At 41.0% G+C, this 16,783-nt stretch overlaps 2 protein-coding genes and 1 pseudogene across 2 annotated transcripts; all 3 read left to right on the forward strand.

Moving 5' to 3' along the window:
• Positions 1 to 6,798: 6,798 nt before the first annotated feature.
• Positions 6,799 to 7,811, forward strand: LOC149198403 (uncharacterized). The gene has a single exon (XM_089399267.1). The coding sequence runs from the start codon at positions 6,934 to 6,936 to the stop codon at positions 7,792 to 7,794; it is 861 nt and encodes a 286-aa protein (XP_089255393.1). The 5' UTR covers positions 6,799 to 6,933; the 3' UTR covers positions 7,795 to 7,811.
• A 28-nt stretch (positions 7,812 to 7,839) lies between these two features.
• On the forward strand, positions 7,840 to 11,868 carry LOC149198404 (uncharacterized). Its single transcript, XM_089403688.1, has 2 exons — positions 7,840 to 8,688; positions 11,747 to 11,868. Exons 1-2 carry the CDS (start codon positions 7,857 to 7,859, stop codon positions 11,866 to 11,868), a joined length of 954 nt encoding a protein of 317 aa, XP_089259814.1. The 5' UTR covers positions 7,840 to 7,856.
• Positions 11,869 to 11,894: 26 nt separating this feature from the next.
• LOC149198405 (putative rhamnogalacturonate lyase C) overlaps positions 11,895 to 16,783 on the forward strand; it is a 29,383-nt pseudogene continuing 24,494 nt past the window's right edge.

Here is a 16,783-nt window from a genome sequence, read left to right on the forward strand (position 1 = left end):
CTATAGGTACAATCTACGGCGTGCGAATCAATGAGCTGGCGTCGAACACCTGTAGAATCATTCAATCAGAGGCCAATGATGAAAACCTCGCGTCCAACATGAAGAACCTACCATTGAGGCATGTAGGCTCCAAGGCACCAGAAGGGAGTCTCTAGATCAGCTTCCTGGATAATGAGCTGAAGTCGACAGGAAGTGACCTTGATCGAAGGTGGGCCATAGTGTTTCCCACATCATCGACATGAGATAGAGGGAGAATGTTGTGGTGAATCAGAATTATGTGAGTTATCAGAGGGAGGTTGTTATTTCGCAGAGGTCAACTTCTCTTGAACATATCGGCGGCACGACAGTGGATTTGGCAGTATCTGACATCAAATGAGCAGAGGTCAAACAAGATCACCCAAACCCACGGAGGCAAGTGAAAAACAAGATGATATGTCCCAACCCAGACGCAAATGCAAACAAGTGCCATGCTCAAGAGAGACATACTGCCGACATGACAATGATTATGGTTCCATTTTCCTCCACCATTTCTGGCGAGTACCCTAGTTATTTTTATTAACAAGCTTGACGGGGATAACATATGCTTGTAGGGCATCATCTCGATGGAATCCAATGTCATCAGGTTTTAACGAGTCTGAAAGAGGAAGAACTCAGCATCTTTTCATGTTAAGAGAGTTTGAAAAGACAACAGAAAAGGAAACTCCAGGGGGGTCCTTTTTCGTAAAGTTGTGTCTCTCGAGCTCAAAAAAGTGTAAAACAATGCTCGAAAGAACCACTCGACCAGCATGGTCGAGGAGTACTTTTCGAAAGTAGTAACTTTGACCCGAAAAAGCAAAAAAGTGGTCAAAAGCACGTCGTTTCGTAGCCAATAACGAGTTTGAAACGACAAAAACCCAACAATCTTTTTCTGTTTAAACGGTCGGAAAAAGAGCTTAAAGGCGACTACCTCTCGTTTTTTTTAACGAGTCAAGAGGGATAACTCGGCGATATTTTCATCTTTAAACGGTCGGAAAAGAGCTGAAAGTAGACCTCCATTTTTATTCTCTTTAACGAGTCAAAAAAGGAAAAAAATACTCGGCAATCTTTTCATCTTTTACGAGTAAGAAAAGAGCTTAAAGGTGACTTGTCCTGGAGGAACGAGTGGTATAAAGTGTAGTAACTGGTTCCAATAATGGTGGAACTACTCAAAACATGTAATGGTCAAGGGGCTGGCTAACAAAACCACCGATTGCTGCGGTTCCACAGGAAAGGAAAAACAACCAAGTGAGAGCATATGATCAGCCAAAGAGATGGTAGCAATGGAATGAAACAACCAAGGCTCATCTAGCAGAATTTAGCGGATAGAAAACAATCACAAGATGTAAATAGGGTATGGGTTCATTTTTACACAAGCTTGAACCATGGAGAACTCTGCTTGGATTCAGTTTCATGTTTACACAAGCTTGAAACGAAAAACTATGCTTGTTATAAGTTCGCATGCCCCCAAAATAATAATGCAAAACGAGGTACATGCCCCCCAAGATTCATTGCATTCAACGAGGTGAATGGAATGAAGGTTCACTCTCGAGATCTATGAAAGACTCGACTTGTATTTTATGAGATCTTAAGCAAAGACTCGATTTGGAAAGGAGGAGTTGGTTCATTTTTTAATGAGGTTGACACGGTAAAAGAACTATCCTCATAGCCCTTGTTTCATTTTTTAACGAGCTTGACACAAGATCAGGAACTATGCTCGTGACACCTTGTTTCATTTTTTAAGGAGCTTGACATAGGACAGTGAACTATGCTTCGTCAAGACCTAGTTTCATTTTTTAAGGAGTTGACACAGGAAAGGAACTATGCTCCGCCCGAACTCCATCATAATGAACAGGAAGTCGGGGCTTCCAAGAGTGTCTCTCCTGGTGGAAGGACCACATCTCAGAAGTCAGGACCTAATGCCCTCAGGACACTATGCACGACGGCAGCATCACTAGATACAGGCACGGGATAGGTGGCCACGTAGTTGATCTGTGGTGGGGCAGATACAACTGGTGGATAAAAACTAGGAGGGTACGACAACTGCGCAGGAGGCATCGACGGACTAACTAATGACACTTGATCGATAGTCACAATTCTTCCATCGTGCGGAAAGAAAACCACATGGAAAAGTGAAGAAACGAGGGCCCCCATGGCGTAAACATAGTCGCGACCAAGGAGAAGACTAAAGTCTAAAACACCTTGGGTAACCAGTACGTCTGTATAGACGGTTTTGCCTTGCAAAGTAATAGGGAACTTCGGGAGAACTCTTAGAGATGGACAAGCTCCTCCGTCAAAGGCCAACAGATTCTGGGTGACCGGCCCAAGCCGCGGGGAACCTAAAGCTTGCCAAGTAGTATACGGCATAAGACTGACAGACGCTCCTTCATCCAAAATAGTGCCAGGTACTGCCTTAGCACAGGTATGTACTGTAATCTGGAAAGGCATGTGGGATGGAAGGCAGTCAACGATCAGGTGATTCCAATCAAAGGAAGCGACCAAACTACTTGGTGGGGGAATCGTATGATTACCCCCATGCACTAAAGGAACCAAAGGAGGACCTTCGGGAGCAGCTGGGTTAGGAGAGTCATTTTGAGACTCAGGAGAATCTAAGGAGATGAGAAGAACATGGGCGTGACTCTCTTCCGAAACGGAGTGGTCGATGGGTGGGAAACTTGAGTCGACACTCTTTCCGACCAATGGTTGGTCTGGAACAGGCTGGGGATAGCCGGGTTCGGGAAGAGGGGCCTTGACAAGAGAAGAATTTGAATCAATCTCTTTGTCAGCAGGGGGATGATCTGCAGCGGGAGAGAGACGTTGATAACCAACGGGCAGTTGGGGCAAGGGAGCTGCGAGACTTTCCAAGGCAATAGAGGATTTATCCATGAGCGAACAAAGGTGAAGGGGATGATTTCCTTCACAAAGTCTACAGGGGATTCGAATCTTCCCTTTTCCCTTACCATTCCCAACTGATAAGGTAGCATCACCGTGAGTTTCAGAGGACGATGAGGGGCGGGCTGAATCGCGAGACCATAATTCTAAGACCCTGGGAATGCCAGGACAATCACGAAGAAGATGGTCCTCCTTGCACAACCGACAAGGAAATTTGACCTTCTGTGGAGGAGCAGAAGGTGGCTTGACATGAGGTGGACTCGGAGGAAGGGCTGCACTTTTAGCCTCTCCCTTAGGAGGCTTCTTCTTCTTGGTCTTCTTCTGCTTCTTCTTAGCCACCTGGTTATTCGAATCTAAACTTTCACCAGGAGAAGTAGAAGATGAGGATGTAGAAGTAGGCATAGAAGGGGAGAGGTCCACCTTAGAATCAACATGATGTTGTTCAAGTGGAGGGACTGATTGATCAGTAGGTGAGATGGCAGGGAACATAGAGGTTGAGAAAAACCAAACAAGCAACCCAATAGTTAACCCTGGGAGGGACAACGTTGCCATATAAAGAGCACCAACGTTCCCAAGAGGAGCGAAATGACCAGGGTGCTCATCAAGGGGTATCCCTGGGTTGGTGAACCTTGGAAAGGTTGCCATATAAGGACGAAAATGAAACCTACTCAAGCTAACGCATACAAGGTCTAACCGGGTAAATGTGAACGCGGTCGAATAAATTTTAGACAAAGGAACTGAACTTGACCTTTTCATGTTTTAAGAGTCGAGAAAAGGAAAAAAAGGTGACTCTAGTCTCCTTCGAATGTTTTGTGAGCCCGAAGTGACAAGTCCTCAAGTGAGCCTTTTCTTTTAAGGAGTCCGAAAAGGATCAAAAGTGACTACTCTGGAGAAACTAGGTAAGGGTTTACCAAACAAATCCGTAAAACTGCATATACACCTTAGCAATCATATGAAAACCAAGGACTTTCCGTACGATAGTCAATCTTCCGGAATGCTGTGTTCGGTGCGTTATGGCTTGTAAGGCGGTAGACACGGCTTCCTGTGGATCAAAGATGATAAACTAGTGGGGTCTCCCCATATACTCGACGGTACGTGGGAGCAAAAATCCGTGTTAGACCACTATCGAGTCACAAAAGGAGGAATCATCCAACCATAATGTGAAACAACAGTGACTAGGTTTAATGACGTCGGAACACATCTCTAGCCTAGACCTCTAAATGTGTGCGTTAAGTTCCAATGCGTTGTTAAGTTTATTCAGTTCATTTTATGGTTGATCTTTGATTAGGTTTCAGTTTTCAGGCCTTACCGTATGTAATCTCTCAAAATTCCCTAAATGCAAACTATATGCCAAAATATGTCATTTCATTCGATGAATGCTAGTTACAAGAGGGTTTGAGAGCTTTCACGCAAACAAAATGATCACAAAACAACAAGTAACTTCCCTAATGCAACTAATGGAAATTCACAAACTTTTCTTCAAGATCACTAATCACTAATCAAAATGAAAAGCTTCTAATTCTTATTAACTAATATAAAGCAAAAGAGATTTTCTTTTTGTTGATGGCAAGGTGCATTAAACAAACTTTGAGAAATGATAACAAATAAATGTGGAAAACCGATTGAGCCCAAACAGCTGTGATCTGTGTCTAGGAAGTGAAAAGAAATTGAAAAAATATCAAGATTGGTTCAAAAACAATCACTAGACAATCAACCAAAAGAAAGCAAAGGGGAAGGCTTCAGTCAAACCAATAGCAAGTAGCAAACGAATCTGTGCAAACAAGCAACCAAGCAAAGCTGATCCAACAAACTTAGAACAATAAAACTAGGTCAAAAAAGAAAAAAAGGCAAGATTCACTCAACAAAACTCACAAGAAAGTGTTTCAACCTTTTGACAGTGAGAAACAAGTCATAAACCAAGTGAGAACAGCAGGGGATAGCAAGACCAACAGGTTCAGGAGGCATAATTGAAGAAATTCAATTCTATAGGAATCAGCGCGAGTGGTACACAACAACAAAGCGCTGATAAAGAATTACGTGTAGCAACAATGCAATGTCAGCGCGGAAGTACACGCATTTTCTGCGATGGTTCGATAAACAGAACCATCGCGACTGTTAAGCATAATGACGCGATGAACAGAAACTTACAAAAAGGGTAGCACGATGACAGTGCGACTATTAAATTAAAAAATGTGATGATGTTCAAAAATAGCCACAATCGAGCCAAAAACTCCCAAACCAAGACAGTCAATATTTAAACAAACAAGGTGTTATCATTGAAAATGCTGTTGTCAAATTTTTTTTAGTTTAGCTTAAAGTCAGGGTATTTTCGCAGCGCTAGAATTCTTTTTAGCAGTTTTGCAGCGCTACCTGTTTGAGTGGTTTCGTAGCGTGCTACGAAACTGGGGATTTGTTTGAGTTTTCAGTGAAGGTCCAAATCCTAGCATGCTTATTGTACAGAGTTCTACTTCCCTCCAGGAATGTTGATGAGAGCAGTGGCAGCATGTTCAAGGAGACACCTTATGATGATGCAGCTATTGTAGGATTGCCATCAAATACATTAAGGGAGTTATCTCTGAATTCTGGCTCATGGGTGATTGTGAAAGATGTACATACTAATGTGGGAGACTTGCAGGAGATTTTGTGTTGAATCCTCTAGACAAAGAATCTATTAAATTTTATAAGTCATAGAGTGTTTGACATTTGGGATTGTCTTTTCACAATCTGTAACTTCTTTTACAAAGCAGGGCGCCACAATGGGCGGAGTACTTGGTAATTGCTTTGACAGACCTTGGGACCAGTTTCAAACTTGTAGAAATTGTCCATGAAGGAATTCAGAAATACTCTGAAGCTCTAAAAGCAGATAGCTGCTATGTTGTTGCTTAGTATAATTTGGGGTGGTTTATTAAGAAATGAGCATATCGAGCCTAAATCTAGCTGAGGCATTGACAATGGATGGAAGAAAGAAGCCTTTGATATTGGCTAGCACCAATGGAGTTATTAATTCCGCCTTGCTTTCTGGAGAACATGATGGCACCATGGATGGATCTAAGAAATACATGGGTTTTTAAAATGACTGATATAAATGAAAATGTCTTGAGTATTATCGAGCACGTTGGTTCATTATTAATGCATATATTGAAGACATGAAAGTGCTCTTTTCAAATGCGGTGATTAATGCCAAGTGTCGAGTAGTTTTATATGCTACAAGGCCGCCATTATTAGTGGCACAAGAGCTGGTTTTAGGTTAACTGGTGTCGTTAAAAGGGTGAGTGCGCATTAAATAGAAATAAAAGAAGGATGGCGCAAATGGCAGAGTTCGAAATAGATGAATTTCCTTTGTCAAGGTGGATGGTATTATTTAGATATTGTCTTCTACAAACGTGGTAACGTGCCGGTTACATGCTCCAGCTGGCGACCAAGAAACTTCTCAAGCTGTAAGCCAGGCTTCATCAGAATTTGAGCTCAAAGTTTACATGCTAGGTGATGCCATGTCCTTTTTGAAGAACATTTCCTTGGATAATATCGCTGAAGATGTTGGTGATTTCCAGCCACAGAAGTTTTCGAGTTTAAAGAATTACCAAAGCACAAGTTAAATTCAGAGGGAGATTGTAAATATTCCAAGAACCATGGCTCTCAGAAGACTTGCGCTACATTAGATTACATTTATCACACTTTTGATAAGTATGCTATTAGTTCTGCACTCTGTAGCGGAAGTGTTAGGGGGGCGATGTGTATTTTGTGGATCAGGGTGCTCACATTGCATTAGATAATGGAATTGTGCGAGTCACCATATCAAAACCAGCGGGGATAATTACAGGCATACGTTATGGAGGGCTTGACAATTTGCTCGAAATTCTCAACAAAGAAATGAACAAATGATAATGGGATCTCAATTGGAACGAGCCAGGAGGGAAGGATACGTTTGATGTGCCAAGTGCGATATTTTTTAAAGTGGTCGAGGCTAACAAGGATAAGGTTGAAGTCTCTTTCCTCAGGCCATACAATCCTTCAAGCAGTTGGAAGATGGTGCCATTAAATATAGACAAAAGGTTTGTTTTGCTTCGAGGGAGCAGTGGGTTTTACACCTATGCGATATATGAGCGTCCAACGGGGTGGCCAGATTTCAATCTCAATCAAACTCGTGTTACATTCAAATTGAGGAAAGACAGATTTCACTACATGGCAATTGCTGATAACAAACAAAGATTGATGCCATCCCCGGATGATCGGATGCCAAACAGATGCAACATACTTACATATCCTGAAGCAGTTTTTCTCTCAAATCCTGGGAACCCTAGCCTTCAAGGCGAGGTAGATGATAAGTACCAGTACTCATGTGACAATAGGGAGAACAGAGTCCATGGATGGATCAGCTTTGATCCCATGGTTGGGTTCTGGGTCATCACTCCTAACGATGAATTTCGTAATGGAGGTCCAATAAAACAAAACTTGACATCCCATGTTGGGCCAACATCGCTTGCAATGTTTCATAGTGCTCATTATGCGGGTGAAGAGCTATGTCCTAAGTTTCGTTCTGGAGAAGCGTGGCAAAAGGTTTTTGGCCCAGTCTTCATTTATCTTAATTCTTCATCAATAGAGGCTCACCCATTCTCCTTGTGGCAAGATGCAAAGTTACAGATGATAAAGGAGGTACAAAGTTGGCCTTATGGGTGGCCTGAATCTCCATTATTTAGAAAGAGACCAGAACGAGGATATATTACTGGACAACTGTTAGTACATGATAAATATGCTGTTGAGGATGTTCATCCTGCTCGTTTTGCTTTTCTGGGATTGTCCACACCTGGGAAAAGGGCTCTTGGCAAAAAGAGAGTAAGAGCTACCAATTTTGGAGTCAAGCTGATGAGAATGGGCTTTTCTCTATAGAAAATGTTTGCCCTGGTACCTACAATCTCTATGGTTGGGTGCTGGGTGTTCTTGGTGACTATATGAAAGAATGCTTGATTAACATATATTCAGGTTGTAGGATAGATGTTGGGATTTTGATCTATGAGCCCCCAAGAGATGGCCCTACTATATGGGAGATAGGTTTACCAGATCGCACTGCTGCAGAATTTTTCATTCCAGATCCCAAGCCTTGCCACATCAACAAACTATTTCTCAATCATCCTGAAAGGTTCCGGCAATATGGCCTTTGGGAAAGATATTCTGAAATCTTCAAAGACAACGATTTGATATATACAGTTGGGACTAGTGACTGGAGAAGAGATTGGTGCTTTGCACACACATGCAGGTTTGAAAATGATGGAAGCTTTCGTCCCGCAACATGGCAAATAAAATTCCAGCTAAGAGGTGTGGAACAAAACAATCTTTATAAGCTTCGATTAGCAATTGCATCATCAACCAATGCAGCCATTCAGGTTCGATTCAATGATGCAAATATATATAAACCACATTTTGATACCATGCAATTTGGGAAAGATAATGCCATTGCTCGTCATGGCAACCATGGTTTGTACCATCTGTTTAACATTGATGTTTCTGGAAACTGGATCTGTCAACTTATTTGTCTTGTACCCATCCAAATAGCCCGGGCTGAAAACAATGGATTACATCCTTTGCTTGATGGGTTTCAGATACCTCCCCATCACACTTATGCAGATAGCATATCTCTAGCAAACTTGCTCTGTTTTGGCTTATATGACGCTGTGTTGAGTCAGTGGGATGGTAAAATCATGGTGGTTTCATCAATTGCAGTTGGTTCATCTATTAGAGGTTCATGTTATAGGGAATGTGATTCTGAATCTCAGCATAGCAAAGGTGAAACTGAAGATTGGCAACATCATCTATTCAATTTTGTGAGAAGTTTAAAGGAACACTGTGGTTTATTTAAATCACACAGCAGTTTCGTAGCGCGCTACGAAACTGCTGTAGGTGACGATTTTAAAGTGCAGAGCAGCTAGTGTGATACTGTGAGCGGGAGTTGGGGAAGAGAAGCACCTGTCTATTAATATCACTTACAGCACATCTGAAACATGGCAGCATTCCATGTCTGGGGTTATTAAAAGATTTGGGAATAGGCTGCTATACTTTGGGAGAAGGTGGGAAACAAAGACCGTGAAAACAGAGCATTCTTCTTGATCAATTAATAAGCATACACGTAACTAGAATCCAAAGCTAGTTCGTTCTATGTACTCTCCTTCAAAGATACTTCAACCTAAACAGCTAAAGGACATGTGTCAAGAGCCAGAAAAGCATCATGCGACAAGGAGCAAAGATTTAGGATTTTGATTAAATGAAAACCATTTGTGATTTCAGTTTAGACATGTTGTAATTAATAAATTAGTTAGGCACTAGATAGGGATAGTGAATAGCCACCTTCGAGGCTCCCCTCATGCTGGAGGAGGAAGCTCGAGGTGGATAAGTTTGTTTGCCTATAAAGGGATCAGATTAGAATGTAGAAGGGGTTGGACATTTTATAGAAAAACAGAGTTGTTTTGGGCCATTGTAAAGCTTATGACAGTAATAGTAAAACAGTGTTGATTTCTTCTCAAGATTCTCGATGGATTATTGTGGTCAAATATAAGGATGGTGTTTTATGTTTTATGTTCATTTACAGCCTTGTTGTAACACAATCACTCAGAATTCATAATATTATGCTCTGACTTCCTGTGTGTTTAGCAAGCTGTGGTTTTGATGGAGTATGTTTGACACTTAATGCAAAGAGCCTTGACTTCTATGAAATGATAATGTTTTTCTTGTTTACTTAGTGTATGAGACTCCATAGCCCAATGAGAACCAGTTTGACATGAATCCAACCAGCTTTGCTTTTATCAATGAATAAAGAGTTAGCCATCTTTTGTAGTGAATGATTCTTATCAAGAGTTTGTGAGAGAGCCCTCTCTGATCAAAGAGGATAAGCTTTGATCTAAAGCTAGGTTGAAAGAGTTACATGAAATCTTGCTTGGTTGCAGCCCTCAGTAGTGATTTTGTGATAACATTTTGGTGTGTCTGCCGGGAGCTTAAGATTGAATTTCTGAAGGTAGCAGGAGTTCAAATGATTTTCAAGGCTGCAAAACTACCTTGGCGACTCCATTGTTGAAGAATTCAAAGTTATATATTCATGGTGATTCCACTGGAGTTATGAAAGACCCAGAAGCTGCTCATCTTTGTTCAAGGTATGCATGCATTGATTTCTCAGGAATTCATGGTTTCCCAAATCATTTTCCCAAGGATGCATACTTTCTAAGGAATGGTCCAAAATTCAACGGTGAAGATTTAAGTTTAACCTTGAATCATATATCAGATTTTTGTGAATTTACACAGCTTCTTAGAGTTAAACATGAGGATGTTTGCATTATGTTATTCTATGATTCACTTCAAGGGAAATGCAAACAGTGGGTTGAATGCTTGCCTGCGGAATCCATTAAGTCATTTCAAGACCTTTGGCTCATGTTTTTGGAGGAATGGACAGATAGGACAGAGGTGGTGGCAGAATCTCCCTCAGTTGAAGGTTTTAAACAATGGAATAGTGATCATAGTACAGAAGAAACAAATGAATCTTTTTCTTTGTCCTTATCTTCATATCTGAAATCCTTTGACTGCAAGTCAGAGGATAAGATGAAATTTTTTGATGAAATTGCCAAAGATATTGAGAAAGAAATTGAAGGTTTAGAAGGAAAAATTCAGGCATACAGTTTTCCTGATCATGATTATTATTCTCAGAAATTTTTTATGGCTGAACGCATGGAGACTATGCTGGTTCCTCTCTCTTTCACGATTGAGGAACTGAATACTGTGGTTGAAGATCAGTTTGCACAGCTGGAAAGTTTCAAGGAAGGACAAGCTGATCATGTGTTTTGGGACCCTATAGCTGATTACATGGAAGAGTTTTACTCTCCAGTGTTTCAGTTTTCATATGAAGATCAGAGACTATTTCAGTGGCAATGGTCTTTACACTATCACATTGGATCTGAAATCCGATACAGTCAGATAAGATTTCAGTGGCAGCGGTCATCACACTATCACATTGACCCTGAACTCCAGGACAGTCAAAGAAATCAAATATCAGATGAGGCTAATGATTGGCTGCATTGGAAGTTTCATATTGATTGAGCTGAAGAAGTTGAAATGGTTAGGGTAGGTAGGTAGGTAAATTGCAAATAAGCTCAAGGTTGACTGAGCATTTATTTTTCAGTAGATGTAGCTTTCTTTCTCCTACAGTCATGCTGGTCAAGCAAATTTCTGTCTGTCACAAATGGACGAGGCACTGGAGCTGCATGTTCTTAGCGCACCACAAGGGCACACTATCCCAAGTGGAGCCACTGTTATCACTGAAAATGCTGTTGTCAAATTTTTTTTAGTTTAGCTTAAAGTCAGGGTATTTTCGCAGCGCCAGAATTCTTTTTAGCAGTTTCGCAGCGCTACCTGTTTGAGTGGTTTCGTAGCGTGCTACGAAACTGGGGATTTGTTTGAGTTTTCAGTGAAGGTCCAAATCCTAGCATGCTTATTGTACAGAGTTCTACTTCCCTCCAGGAATGTTGATGAGAGCAGTGGCAGTATGTTCAAGGAGACACCTTATGATGATGCAGCTATTGTAGGATTGCCATCAAATACATTAAGGGAGTTATCTCTGAATTCTGGCTCATGGGTGATTGTGAAAGATGTACATACTAATGTGGGAGACTTGCAGGAGATTTTGTGTTGAATCCTCTAGACAAAGAATCTATTAAATTTTATAAGTCATAGAGTGTTTGACATTTGGGATTGTCTTTTCACAATCTGTAACTTCTTTTACAAAGCAGGGCGCCACAATGGATTGAAAGATTTGAAAAATATTTATGATAAAGTTCATGTTCACACCTTGTTCATGCTGCAGAGTACTTGGTAATTGCTTTGATAGACCTTGGGACCAGTTTCAAACTTGTAGAAATTGTCCATGAAGGAATTCAGAAATACTCTGAAGCTCTAAAAGCAGATAGCTGCTATGTTGTTGCTTAGTATAATTTGGGGTGGTTTATTAAGAAATGAGCATATCGAGCCTAAATCTGGCTGAGGCATTGACAATGGATGGAAGAAAGAAGCCTTTGATATTGGCTAGCACCAATGGAGTTATTAATTCCGCCTTGCTTTCTGGAGAACATGATGGCACCATGGATGGATCTAAGAAATACAAGGGTTTTTAAAATGACTGATATAAATGAAAATGTCTTGAGTATTATCGAGCACGTTGGTTCATTATTAATGCATATATTGAAGACATGAAAGTGCTCTTTTCAAATGCGGTGATTAATGCCAAGTGTCGAGTAGTTTTATATGCTACAAGGCCGCCATTATTAGTGGCACAAGAGTTGGTTTTAGGTTAACTGGTGTCATTAAAAGGGTGAGTGCGCATTAAATAGAAATAAAAGAAGGATGGCGCAAATGGCAGAGTTCGAAATAGATGAATTTCCTTTGTCAAGGTGGATGGTATTATTTAGATATTGTCTTCTACAAACGTGGTAACGTGCCGGTTACATGCTCCAGCTGGCGACCAAGAAACTTCTCAAGCTGTAAGCCAGGCTTCATCAGAATTTGAGCTCAAAGTTTACATGCTAGGTGATGCCATGTCCTTTTTGAAGAACATTTCCTTGGATAATATCGCTGAAGATGTTGGTGATTTCCAGCCACAGAAGTTTTGGAGTTTAAAGAATTACCAAAGCACAAGTTAAATTCAGAGGGAGATTGTAAATATTCCAAGAACCATGGCTCTCAGAAGACTTGCGCTACATTAGATTACATTTATCACACTTTTGATAAGTATGCTATTAGTTCTGCACTCTGTAGCGGAAGTGTTAGGGGGGCGATGTGTATTTTGTGGATCAGGGTGCTCACATTGCATTAGATAATGGAATTGTGCGAGTCACCATATCAAAACCAGCGGGGATAATTACAGGCATACGTTATGGAGGGCTTGACAATTTGCTCGAAATTCTCAACAAAGAAACGAACAGAGGATACTGGGATCTCAATTGGAACGAGCCAGGAGGGAAGGATACGTTTGATGTGCCAAGTGCGATATTTTTTAAAGTGGTCGAGGCTAACAAGGATAAGGTTGAAGTCTCTTTCCTCAGGCCATACAATCCTTCAAGCAGTTGGAAGATGGTGCCATTAAATATAGACAAAAGGTTTGTTTTGCTTCGAGGGAGTAGTGGGTTTTACACCTATGCGATATATGAGCATCCAACGGGGTGGCCAGATTTAAATCTCAATCAAACTCGTGTTACATTCAAATTGAGGAAAGACAGATTTCACTACATGGCAATTGCTGATAACGAGCAAAGATTGATGCCATCCCCGGATGATCGGATGCCAAACAGATGCAACATACTTACATATCCTGAAGCAGTTTTTCTCTCAAATCCTGGGAACCCTAGCCTTCAAGGCGAGGTAGATGATAAGTACCAGTACTCATGTGACAATAGGGAGAACAGAGTCCATGGATGGATCAGCTTTGATCCCATGGTTGGGTTCTGGGTCATCACTCCTAACGATGAATTTCGTAATGGAGGTCCAATAAGACAAAACTTGACATCCCATGTTGGGCCAACATCGCTTGCAATGTTTCATAGTGCTCATTATGCGGGTGAAGAGCTATGTCCTAAGTTTCGTTCTGGAGAAGCGTGGCAAAAGGTTTTTGGCCCAGTCTTCATTTATCTTAATTCTTCATCAAGAGAGGCTCACCCATTCTCCTTGTGGCAAGATGCAAAGTTACAGATGATAAAGGAGGTACAAAGTTGGCCTTATGGGTGGCCTGAATCTCCATTATTTAGAAAGAGACCAGAACGAGGATATATTACTGGACAACTGTTAGTACATGATAAATATGCTGTTGAGGATGTTCATCCTGCTCGTTTTGCTTTTCTGGGATTGTCCACACCTGGGAAAAGGGCTCTTGGCAAAAAGAGAGTAAGAGCTACCAATTTTGGAGTCAAGCTGATGAGAATGGGCTTTTCTCTATAGAAAATGTTTGCCCTAGTACCTACAATCTCTATGGTTGGGTGCTGGGTGTTCTTGGTGACTATATGAAAGAAGGCTTGATTAACATATATTCAGGTTGTAGGATAGATGTTGGGATTTTGATCTATGAGCCCCCAAGAGATGGCCCTACTATATGGGAGATGGGTTTACCAGATCGCACTGCTGCAGAATTTTTCATTCCAGATCCCAAGCCTTGCCACATCAACAAACTATTTCTCAATCATCCTGAAAGGTTCCGGCAATATGGCCTTTGGGAAAGATATTCTGAAATCTTCAAAGACAACGATTTGATATATACAGTTGGGACTAGTGACTGGAGAAGAGATTGGTGCTTTGCACACACATGCAGGTTTGAAAATGATGGAAGCTTTTGTCCCGCAACATGGCAAATAAAATTCCAGCTAAGAGGTGTGGAACAAAACAGTCTTTATAAGCTTCGATTAGCAATTGCATCATCAACCAATGCAGCCATTCAGGTTCGATTCAATGATGCAAATATATATAAACCACATTTTGATACCATGTAATTTGGGAAAGATAATGCCATTGCTCGTCATGGCAACCATGGTTTGTACCATCTGTTTAACATTGATGTTTCTGGAAACTGGATCTGTCAACTTATTTGTCTTGTACCCATCCAAATAGCCCGGGCTGAAAACAATGGATTACATCCTTTGCTTGATGGGTTTCAGATACCTCCCCATCACACTTATGCAGATAGCATATCTCTAGCAAACTTGCTCTGTTTTGGCTTATATGACACTGTGTTGAGTCAGTGGGATGGTAAAATCATGGTGGTTTCATCAATTGCAGTTGGTTCATCTATTGGAGGTTCATGTTATAGGGAATGTGATTCTGAATCTCAGCATAGCAAAGGTGAAACTGAAGATTGGCAACATCAGCTATTCAATTTTGTGAGAAGTTTAAAGGAACACTGTGGTTTATTTAAATCACACAGCAGTTTCGTAGCGCGCTACGAAACTGCTGTAGGTGATGATTTTAAAGTGCAGAGCAGCTAGTGTGATACTGTGAGCGGGAGTTGGGGAAGAGAAGCACCTGTCTATTAATATCACTTACAGCACATCTGAAACATGGCAGCATTCCATGTCTGGGGTTATTAAAAGATTTGGGAACAGGCTGCTATACTTTGGGAGAATGTGGGAAACAAAGACCGTGAAAACAGAGCATTCTTCTTGATCAATTAATAAGCATACACGTAACTAGAATCCAAAGCTAGTTCGTTCTATGTACTCTCCTTCAAAGATACTTCAACCTAAACAGCTAAAGGACATGTGTCAAGAGCCAGAAAAGCATCATGCGACAAGGAGCAAAGATTTAGGATTTTGATTAAATGAAAACCATTTGTGATTTCAGTTTAGACATGCTGTAATTAATAAATTAGTTAGGCACTAGATAGGGATAGTGAATAGCCACCTTCGAGGCTCCCCTCATGCTGGAGGAGGAAGCTCAAGGTGGATAAGTTTTTTTGCCTATAAAGGGATCAGATTAGAATGTAGAAGGGGTTGGACATTTTATAGAAAAACAGAGTTGTTTTGGGCCATTGTAAAGCTTATGACAGTAATAGTAAAACAGTGTTGATTTCTTCTCAAGATTCTCGATGGATTATTGTGGTCAAATATAAGGATGGTGTTTTATGTTTTATGTTCATTTACAGCCTTGTTGTAACACAATCACTCAGAATTCATAATATTATGCTCTGACTTCCTGTGTGTTTAGCAAGCTGTGGTTTTGATGGAGTATGTTTGACACTTAATGCAAAGAGCCTTGACTTCTATGAAATGATAATGTTTTTCTTGTTTACTTAGTGTATGAGACTCCATAGCCCAATGAGAACCAGTTTGACATGAATCCAACCAGCTTTGCTTTTATCAATGAATAAAGAGTTAGCCATATTTTGTAGTGAATGATTCTTATCAAGAGTTTGTGAGAGAGCCCTCTCTGATCAAAGAGGCTAAGCTTTGATCTAAAGCTAGGTTGAAAGAGTTACATGAAATCTTGCTTGGTTGCAGCCCTCAGTAGTGATTTTGTGATAACACAAGGCATCTCCCAGACCAAACCAGGAAGCCAAGAAACAGAGAACTAATCCCCAAATCTTGAAAAGAGACCAAAAACAAAAACTCAAGGAAAGAATGAACAAAAAGGACAAAGGCCAGCGCCAAGCTGTTCAGTTTGTAAACCAAACCGGAGATTGACTAAAGTGGCGTTGATCTACTTTGCTAATGTAGAGCAATAGCGTTTCGAAGGCTATCTAGCCGTACTTCAGGCTCCATCTAAAGTTTACAAATCTAACAACAAGCTCACTCCCCAGCGGAGTCGCCAATTTGTGAAATCGGAAAGTGCTCCCTCTGCAGACAGAGGCAACCCCTCTAGCCCTAGAGTGCGTCTAGTTACAAACAAAGACAAATAAACAACAATTCTCCTTAAATAGCTCAAGTTGGAGGCCTACCTCAACCGGTGGTCGATGAAGTTCGTTGCGCCGTTCCAGCTTCCGCTTCCTTCTCCGAATGAGTAATCAACCTGAAACAAAGCAAGGAAATACAAAAAAGCACATAACCGGATACAACAAAGAACTATTTACTCATAAGGCCAAGAAATCATGAGCTATCTAATACATTGCATACGAGACGTAGGAGAAAATCATTGATTGTATTAAATATAAAATAGAGTAAGCTTACAACCCAGGTCTTGATGTCACAAGCCTTCTCAAGAGGGTCCAGCCAGCAAGTTCCTCAAGCATTCACCCTTGAAGATGGATCTCCCAAAACAAAGTCTTTCTCACTCACAAGCTTCACACAAGATCAAAAGCACTTCACAACCTTCCTCAAGCTCTCCAACAATCCCACACTTGTCACACCAGCTAACTATCAAGCTCACA

This window comes from Pinus tabuliformis, chromosome 2_1 (genome assembly GCF_031772625.1).
Source record: "Pinus tabuliformis cultivar Carrire ecotype Pingquan chromosome 2_1, CPIR1, whole genome shotgun sequence".
Lineage (NCBI taxonomy): Eukaryota > Viridiplantae > Streptophyta > Pinopsida > Pinales > Pinaceae > Pinus > Pinus tabuliformis.

Coding starts and splice junctions, on each gene's coding strand:
- LOC149198403 (XM_089399267.1), top strand. CDS start 6,934: ATGGTGCCATTAAATATAGACAAAAGGTTTGTTTTGCTTCGAGGGAGC.
- LOC149198404 (XM_089403688.1), top strand. CDS start 7,857: ATGAAAGAATGCTTGATTAACATATATTCAGGTTGTAGGATAGATGTT. Junction 8,689..11,746: donor TGAATCTCAGCATAGCAAAG/GTGAAACTGAAG, acceptor TTCATGCTGCAG/AGTACTTGGTAATTGCTTTG.